The sequence below is a fragment of the Lupinus angustifolius genome, chromosome LG02, assembly GCF_001865875.1.
Source record: "Lupinus angustifolius cultivar Tanjil chromosome LG02, LupAngTanjil_v1.0, whole genome shotgun sequence".
NCBI classification, from domain to species: Eukaryota; Viridiplantae; Streptophyta; class Magnoliopsida; order Fabales; family Fabaceae; genus Lupinus; species Lupinus angustifolius.
Genome location: NC_032010.1, coordinates 17,814,939 through 17,825,507, shown reverse-complemented (window position 1 = coordinate 17,825,507; position 10,569 = coordinate 17,814,939). Strand labels below are relative to the sequence as shown.

General features: G+C 32.9%; 1 protein-coding gene across 1 annotated transcript; it reads right to left on the bottom strand.

The window, feature by feature from the left end:
* On the bottom strand, window positions 297-7,173 carry LOC109337270 (vesicle transport v-SNARE 12-like). The gene is made up of 6 exons (XM_019574209.1): window positions 6,955-7,173; window positions 6,774-6,877; window positions 2,517-2,575; window positions 2,238-2,426; window positions 840-1,010; window positions 297-591 (listed from the first exon to the last, which is right to left on the bottom strand). Exons 2-6 carry the CDS (start codon window positions 6,868-6,870, stop codon window positions 439-441), a joined length of 669 nt encoding a protein of 222 aa, XP_019429754.1. The 5' UTR covers window positions 6,871-6,877; window positions 6,955-7,173; the 3' UTR covers window positions 297-438.

The following is a 10,569-nucleotide window of genomic DNA, read 5'->3' as shown; positions in this document are numbered from 1 at the left end:
ACAACATACACACTTTTAACATTTTCAGATTAGCAATAGTACAAGATTATCAAAGGGATTAGGATGTCATAAACTTCAGAAATGCTAGAAAAGCCTCATGTCATAAATTAAGAAATTTGGGAGCACATCTGCTATCTCATACTTTGTGCCACTTCATGTACCATGTGCTTATGATTAGTCAGAAAAATATTTAATAATTAAATTTCAACTTAAATATTTTTTTCTAACTAATCACATACTCATGGGACATGGAGTGGCACAAAGTGTAGGACAATAGATGTGTACCCCTTTTATATCATTGGAAACTTCACTCAACATACAAATAAGAACACAAATAATTGTAGAGATATGACACATTGCAAATGGTTCCTATTCACAACCAATCACTCACAGGCATAAAATATCTCTTAGATCCCAATGTATCATGTTTCATATCAGCTAATGAGATAGTTTGTAAAACAGAATAATAACTATGGCAAGAACCAGAGCTCCAATCACAGATCCAATGATCCATTTGTTTCTAGTTATTCTTCTTGACATGGTAGTTAAAACCTTCTTACTCTTGTCAATAGCATCATCTATTCCATGAAGCTGCAATGCATAGAAAAATGATCATCAACCAACAATTATGATCTCTATTCATTGCACTCATTATGCTAAAGGCTTGAGATCTTATTCTACAACAGTGACATCATTGATTGTAAATTTGTACTACTTCTCCATAAAGAATAAGATCATCTTTTATAGCAAATGAAAATAGGACCAAGAGGTCCAAAACTATCTACAGTTGACATCAAACATGACCATTTTAAAAAAATTGTATTCACATTTCAACATACTTTTTTATGAGAGTTCAGGAGTGTTTCGCGCTGCTGGTGTAAATCTTGGAGGATTGAGACACCAAGTTCTTCGGTCTCTAGAATGGTTCTTCGGCTTTCCCTGATTCTATCGCTCGACTCATTTATTCTCTCTACTGACATAGCTAATCTTTCTCTCTGATCAGCAGATGCCTGCAATGTTATCCAAACATGAAAAACTTGTTTTCCCACTAAATAATAGATTAACTACATCAGATCTACAGTCCCACTTGCCTTACAAGTGCAACTAACTTCAAAAAGCTACTAAAACAAAATATGGAGACAAGCAAAAGAGAGGGCAAGATATGCATTTGAGGCTGCACTTCTTTCCTTACAAATGCAATCAATTTCAACAAACTACTGAATTCAAAATTCAATAAACATATTATGTGGATAGGCCAAAGAGAGAGGAGATAATGCAAACATCTGCAATCCAATTTGCAAGAAACAATCAGTCTTGTTCTCATCACGATAACAATGCTCTAGAATGTGAATGGTCAAATATGTGAGCCAGGAATAATAATAATAATTAAAAGACTGCAATAAGAATGGAATATGAAACCATTCAACACTAAACACACCTGTAATAAATACCACATATATAAATGGGGCCCAGTCACTGATCAAATCCACATCTAATCACAGATATTTCTTCAAACTTCAACAAAGTCCGAAGTAGAACCATGCATTCTATAAATAGAATTGAAAATCTAAAAAGCCTAAAGATATCAAGATTAGATACTCTAATGTCATATACACCAACCTAAAACGAAAAAGAGTAAGGGTCCCTTTGGTGCAAAAAATTAACCATGGACTGGAATTGGGGTATAGAATTGGAATTTTAATTTTGAGGTTTGGAAGTCCATATGGAATTAGAATCACAATTCCAAAATTCGGTTCCATTGAATTACATCCCTAGCCTCTGAATCATAATTCCATAATCTAGAATCCCAATTGCTTCCACTATCATGAAAAAAATGCAAAATTCTAATTCAGGGCCTCAGTGCAATGGCAAGGGTGCTTGCCTTGTGACCTAGAGGTCATGAGCTCAAATCCAGGAAACAACCTCTTCACTTGTGATGGTAAGGTTGTGTGCATCAACCATGCCCAGACCCACTAGATGGAAGCCTCGTGACTAGGCCACATTTTTTTTTAATATTTGTGATAATATGTATATATTATAAAGGGAAATAAACAGAGCTAAAAATGGAGCTTATTTTCTCCAACTCGGAGCTCTCTAACCAAGAAAGTCACAAGCTTCCCTTTTTCCTTTCTAAGAAGAATATGCTACAACAACAACCAAGCCTTAATCCCACTAGGTGGAGTCGGCAACTAGAAGAATATGCTATCAAGCAATAAAATCAAGAGCTCATGACATACCAAATGTGCATCTGCCGTTCCAGAATTCAACAAATCTTCACGGGCAGCTTGATCTGCAGTAGGTGATGTTAACCTTTTAAATTCTTTTTTCAAGTTGTTCAGATCGGATTTGTATTCCCTCAACTTTGCAAGCAGCATTGCTTTTACACTTGGCTGCAAACTTCTTGCCTCGAGGTCCATCTTCCTAATCTGACAACAGACAGAGAAGTAAAAAACAAAGATACTACCTGATACAAGAAACTAAAGCCTGGAAAAATAAGCAAACAATTAATTAAGTACCAGAACATCAGCGTCATCTAGTCCAGCTTTGATCTCAGAAATTTTTTGCTGCTTCTGTTCTGAAAGTTAGGTTGATTAAAAATATTCAGTAATCAGGGCGTAGTATCAAAATAAATGATAAGCTATCATTCATATACATGTCTAGAAGCATGCTAAAAAAAACACATGACACCCAGCTCAGTAAATTAAATCCCATAAGGTACTTAGAAGAATTATCACAGGCCACAGCTCCACCACAAAATTTGTCATGCATTCATTTCCAATGAGTACATATTATTAACAAAAGGAAACCCATTATTAAATTGACATCACTACGGATCATCAGATTGCATGCCAGCAACCGGCAATTATGTGTTTAGTCCAAGAATATGCCTAGCCCTAATAATGTAATTGAGAGTTAACCCCCATTTTAGTCCCTGGAAGTTTTTCAGATCATCAATTTAGTTCTCAAAAGAATAGTTTAAAACCTCAGACTGGTTATCAATTTTGCCAAGACACTAGGTCAATAGGTAACAGGTTTAACTAGTAAATCGTTAGTTGAAACACATAAAGTAATAGATAGACATTCAATAAAGGGGCACCCCAATGCACGAGGCTCCCACCTAGTGGGGCCTGAGGAGGGTAGACGCATGCAGCCTTACCCCTCGTAAGCATAAAAGTTGTTTCTAGGATTTTTACCCACGACCTTCATATCACAAGGCAAACAACCTTACTGTTGTGCTTAGGCTCGCCTATCGACACAATTAAACGTTAAGACATGTCAAAATAAAAGTTCAAACATAAATTTCCAAGTTCAGTATAAAATCAACAATAAATGAAAGGAATAATACAAATATATGAATTTTACAAAAAAAATTGATTTTCCTTGGCTTCAGCAAAGTCTAGTGGGATATGGTTGCTGAGGATGAGCATTGCATTTATTACATCACCTCGTATTTTACAAAGTCCCACATCAACTACTAGTTGAGCACAAACATATTCATTTGCCTATAAAAGAAATTGTACGATGACACTCGGATGAAAGAGCTTGGCCTGCTGTGTCACATGTTAAAATTTAGCTTAACCTTACTGAACCTGTGCTGGTTCAATGTAGATAGGCCAAACCAGTTTTTAACCTGGTCATGATTATATAAGCATAAGGACAGGTAAAAACTGATTTAGCTTGAAAACAAATGCATCTATGTATATTGAACAGGTTGGGTGGGATCAGTAAACTCAATCTTTAAGTTAGGCTAAAGTGGGCCAAGCTCTCTATCTGGGTGTGTTAGATTTAACCAGCAGGTTCGTTCCGAGTTTTACAACTATGCTCAAAATATTACATCAACTTGGACCACGGATATTAATCTTTTCATATCAAAATAGTCCAAGAGTTATTGGTTACTATTGATAAAAAAATATCGTTCAATGACCAGATATTATCATTTGAAGACCAAATTCATATCAGCAATCAATCAAGAATGAACTAGATTTCTGTTATAAAAATCTTTCGTGAATCAAATTGGAGATTTACTCTATAATTTTTTTTGTACTACCAAGGGTGTCCCCTCACCTTTTTGGGTAAGGAACTAATCCCTTTCGGGGTTTGTGGCTGCCCCTCCCAACAAGTGTCGCTCCCAGGAATCGAACCCTCAACCTTAGGGATCCAATGGGGCCTTACACCACTAGACCAACGCCTTGTTGGGGATTTACTTTATAATTAACTAAACTAATCAATACATCTTGATATTTGATTGAGTAAATCATATAGAAATAGGCATAGAATCGTTAAGCACAGACACGTATACAAATAGTGGATACGATATGTATCCAATACATCGATACACATTCTTCAAAATACAGGATACGATACGTTTGAGATACAAACATAAATTATAAAATATATGCATAAAATTCATAAAATATAATAAATATATAATTGTGGTTTTGAAGTTCCAAATAAAGAACATATTTCTTAAAGAACACAACATCCAAAATTAAAATCATATTGACATAAGAAATGCATTGTTTATTATCCACAAAAAGGAATAATTCGATCTCGTTTAATCCTTAATCATCATTATGGATATGCATTTCTTCGTCGGTTCGTCCTTCTCTATGCAATAGACATGCTTTGTCTTTTCTCTACAACAAAAATTAAGCCTTAATCCCGTTAGGTGGGATCAACTACATGGGTCGAACGATGACATAATGCTCTATCATAAATTACATTGATCGACAAAAAATTGACCTCTAGAATGATCAGCCATCATACATATTCATGTCACATAAGCTTGCTAAAAAATATACAGACACCCAGATCAATAAATTAAATCCCACACGGTAGGTACTTAGAAGAATTACCACAGGTCACAGCTCCCCAAGAAAAATTGTCAAGCATTAATTTCCAATGAGTACATATAATTAACAAAATTGCATGTCAGCAACCGCCAATTATCTTTTAAGTCCAAGAATTAGCCTAGTACCAATAATATAGTTAGGAGTAAACCCCCCATTTTAGTCCTCAAAAGATTTTTGGATCATCAATTGGATACAAGCATAGTTAAAAAGCTCGAACCGGTCATCAATTTTGCCAAGACACTAAGTTAATAGATCAAAGGTTCAATTAGTGAGACACTAGTTGAATTGCATAAAGTAAAATAAATAAGTATTCTTTATAAAATAAAAAACTACATAAAGTTAAGACATGGCACAATTAAAGTTCCAGCATAAATTGTCATTTCAATTATACAACCAACAACAATAAAAGGAAAAAAAAAAATGAATTGTACCCAAAAAAGAACATGAACTTATTTTCCTTGGCTTGAGCAAGATGTAGTTGCTGAGCACAAGCAACGTTTTCATTGCAATGCTTTGTATTTTACGAAGTCACACATCCACTGCTCACTGTGTACAACAAATACATTTTCCTATAAAAGAAGTTGTTGCTGGGTGAAACAGGGTGTGGGTTGGGATGACACTCGGATGAGAAAGCTTGGCCAGCTGTGCCATAGGTTAAAGCTTGTGTTTACTGACCTTGTGTGGGTTCAATATAGATAGGCCGAGATTTTAGGTTAAACAAGTTTTAAACCAGGTTTAGATTATACATCCATATGGCAAAGTGTGAGCCTAACTGTCCCATACTCCCATCAAACTGTAATCGAAATAGTATATCATTAAGCCACCTGGTATGGTCGGAGCTTTAAACCTAAGCTCAAAACATTATTAAATCAACTTGGATCTTGACTTATAATCTTTTCATGACAAAATAATCCAAGACTTGTGGCTTACTATTGGAAGAATTGATATCATTCAATGACCAAATATGATCATTTGAGGACCAATTCATGTCAGTAATCTATCAAGAAGAACAAGATTGATGTTCGGAAAATAATTTGAGAACCAAATTGGAGATTTACTATATATGCTTGAGCAAACCATATAGCAGTAGCCTGGAATCATTGAATAAGACATCTTAATGAATATTTTCTTGTTTTGGCTACCTCTTGTCAGTCAAAGTTTCCAGTACAGCATAATTTGGACAATAATTCCTAGTGATCTTGAGCACTAATCCCTATTACGAATTCATTACATTTCCTTACACCCATCTAATAGACAATTTGGAAGAATGCAGTTATCATCCAAATTTAAGAAGCTCAACAACCAAACTACATAGCCAAACATGGCATTATGCTGTGAAGCACCGACACCAGCAAGCGTATAGGTATAGGATACGATACGCATATTCTTGAAAATATGCAGGATATGATACATTGTAGATATGGATATAAAATATGTGCATGAAAGTCATAAAGCATAATAAACATATAATTGTTGTTTTGAAATTCCAAATAAAGAACATAATTCTCATAGATCACTAAATATAAAATGAAAATCATATTGTCATCAGAAATCATTTCTTATGACCCACAAATAGGAATAGCGTCAATATCGCTTATCCTTTGATCATCAATATGCAAATGCATTTCTTCTTCCTTCTCTATGCAATACACACGATTGAAGGCTATGTTTATCTCTATTGCATGTTATGCTTTTCTCTCTCTTAAATGATTCTGCATGGTAATTTGGGTGTCCGGAGAGTATATGGAAAGTATCCAATTTATAATTTGATCAATGTCTCTTCACCAAAAAAAATACTACCAGGTCTTAAGAACCAATCAGAGCAACACAAAAAGATATAAACGACAAGAAACAAGTTAAAAACGAAAAGGGGATCATCTAACATAAAAAACGACAATAAAGTTTTGATTTTGAAGGTACCTAGGTTAAAATCATGGGAGGTAGAACTGCATTTGCGAGAGAGATTAGCAGAGAGATCGCAGTACTGGCGCTCGTACCCTTCGAAAACCTCACTCATCTTGTTGCTACAGGTAAAGAATGAATTAGAAATTAGAAATTGAAACCCATTAGTCTAGAAAAGTTGAATCGACGATTGATTTACCTTAAGAATGAGATTGAATGGGGAAGATAAAGAGGGTATCAGAGATCTTTAAAAAATTGGGGATTAGGGTTTGTTGATGTTATTGGTTAAAGGTTGATTAGTATGAATGATGAACAGTGAGAATTGGAAAGAAGAGCAATTATAAATCTCAACGGAGGAACTGTACTTTCAATCATTGCAAGGAAGCTCCCTTGCGGTTGGGGGTAAAATCAGAAGAGTGAAATATTTTTTTCTGGCAAATTTATATACACGGTCAATAAATAGATTATTTACCATCCATTTCTATTCTTTTTTTACGAATTAATAATCATTAAACATTAGTTATATATAATATAGGAAGAGAGATCCACTTACTTCAAGCTTCATCCTAATTATCAATTTTAGAAAATCCAATAGTTTTAATTAGTAAGTATATCTAAACCATTAAATGTTGCTAGAATTAATAGCTAAGATGATAATTTACTCTTGAAATAAGTTAATTCATACTCATAATATAGTGATAATATATAAAATTTAAATTTTATCAGTAAATTGAATAAGAATAAGATTATGCATATTTTATTGTAATAATATTAAAGTGAAATATATATTTAATATATTATTCAAGGTAGTATATTATTTATATTCCAAAGTTACTTACAGTTAAATATAATGGTAGATAATGTATTTAGTGTAAAATTTATTAAGATTTAATGTGTATATCTATATCTATACTATATATAAAGGCAAAATATAATATAACTTTCATTATGGTATAATTTCTATTTCTTATTTTGTCCTTTATATTATTTAATTTTTACAAAAAGACCATATAATCATAAATAAACATCACCAACACATTAATTAACTATATATATCTTTCACATTAAATTGAACATTATCATAAATACATAAAAATTATAACAAATACATTCTAAATCTAAAAATAAAATATATAAAAATTGAATGCGTAGTACCATGTAATATTGACCGGTAGACACAAGTATACACACTAGTATTGATAGAGTAAATATTTTTTATACTGTTAGCAAATCATCTACTATTTAAATATTAAATATTATTGTCTCTCAAACAAAAACTATATAAATTAATGATAAATAATGTGCTGCAGTATAAAAAACTTTGTATAAATTTTAAATTCAATCTCTTATATCATTCATAAATACATTTTTTTTTCTCGTAATCGTAGAGTAAAACATCCAATATATTATTAGAATAAGCATTAGAATAAATAACTGGAGACATAAATTGAAAAAACTACTGCACTAAATACAAATTATATATAATCATCCAATTTCATTAAAAAATAACAACTATACTATACCTACTTTAAAAGTATTTTCATTGAAGAATAATAACTTCATTCTTATTTTCTAGTTTTTCCACAATAATAAGCATCACTATTATTCTTACTTGGGTTCTATAAAGTATCTCATAACATACATACAATTTCTTTCTACTCATTTTTTCTTTAGATCCACATTTTCTAATAAGAATAACCACAAAAATGTTTTTTTTGTGAAATGAATATTCTTATTTCTTAATGAATAAGAATACTGCATTGACAAATGAGGGAACAATATTTTTATTTGAATAAGAATCATACTAATTTTTTTAATGTGGGCAAGTCATATGGGTCAACAATATTTGTAATGCTATAATAAATTTCACCTCCAAACATATTCTATGACATTTGAACTTAAGAATGGAAAAGGTTACCCCAATTTATGTAAGCACAAATCATTGTTACATTGCATTTTAGAAAAAGAAAATAAAACTCTTTAATTTCAGTAATCTAAAAAAAACTTCAATTAATTCATATCAATTTAAGTATAAACTCGTTGAATTAAATCAATCAATAAATATCCTCAATCAATAAACTTCAATTAATTCATATCAATTTAAGTATAAACTCGTTGAATTAAATCAATCAATCAATAAATAAACTTCAATTAATGGATAATTGATATTTAGAGTAAAAAGATAACATATTTTACATTGGATCATGTAAATTGGAATTACACGATATGAATAAAGTAATCTTAAAACTACAATTGTAAAAGTTTTTTGTTAACCTGAGTTAAACTATAGAATTCAAACTAAATAAGGGTCTAAAACAATGCGACCCCAACCTTGTTGCTCTTTCTTATTGCTCGAAAAGATTTGAACGGATTTATGAGGGATTTTGTTCAAAAAATATTATCTCTCCTTTTAAGGTAAGCAATTGTTGAAAGTATACATTGTAATTCTAAGTAGGTCTATGTGTAGAAACCAATTGGGCTTAGCATTTGTGTAATTGGGCCTAGTAGTTAAAACTTGCTATAAATGGAAGGTTCAGGTTGTTAATCAACAACCAATTCATTCTATTTCTGTTTTTCACTATTCATCATCTTCTTCAATTCTTTCTCTTCTTTATGCTTTTCTCATCATTGAATCCAACAGTGGTATCAAGAGCCATATATCAAGGAGCTTGTGGTGGAGTCCCCAATTTTTCGAAGAAACTAAGTGACAAGGAACTCACGGAGTTACAAGGATCAAGATTGTGAAGTATGACTACATCAAATGGATTCAGCATGAATCTACCTATCCTAGATGGGAAGAACTTTGATCATTGGAGCATCCAAATGAAGGCTATATTTGGATTTTAAGATTGTCTTGATGTTGTACAGCAAGGGGTTCAAGAGTTGGATGAAAACTCAACCGAAGCAGAGCAGATGGAGCTTAAAGAGGCAAAGAAAAGAGATTGCAAAACAATCTTCTTAATCCATCAATGTGTGGATCTCGAGTTTTGAGAGAATATCTGCAGCAACAACATCTAAGGAAGCTTGGGAAATCCTAGATAAGTGTTATTCGGGTGGAGTGAAGGTGAAGAAAGTGAGGTTGCAGATGATGCGCAGGCAGTATGAGCTACTGCAGATGGAAGAACAAGAATCTATAGCAGACTACTTCACAAGAATCAGAACCTTGATCAATGTAATGAAAGGTTGTGGAGAGAAGATATATGAGCAAAGTGTAGTTGAGAAGATCTTGAGAACTCTCTCAGCAAAATTTGATCATGTTGTTGTTGCAATTGAAGAATCAAAGGATCTAGATAACTTCAAAATTGATGAGCTACAAGGGTCACTTGAAGCACACGAGCAGATATTCCTTGAAAGAATGTCAGATAGACAATCTCAGCAAGCACTAAGTGCTCAGTTCAAGAAAAAGAAGAGTCTACAACACTTTGACAGATTCAACAAAGAAAATAGCAAATGGAACTCAGGAAGGAAAATTGATGAGGAGAGGCCATACCATACTGGAAGAGGATATCCAAGAAACAACTCCACTGACCTGAGTCAAGAGGTGGAATCAGGAAATGCAAGAAAAGGAAACTACAAAACCAGTGGAAAGAAGAAGAAGGACAAGAGCAGAATTCAGTGTTTTAACTGCAAGAAATGGGGCCACTTTGCATCAGAATGTAAACTCAGAGTTAAGAGTAAAGATGCAGAGGCAAGTCTAGCCAAGGAAGAAGACTCAGATGAAGAAGTCTTGTTAATGGCAGAAGGTGAGGTGGCTAACTTAGAGCTAAGCACATCAGAAGAAAAGCTATTGATGATTAATACTCAAGATGATCAT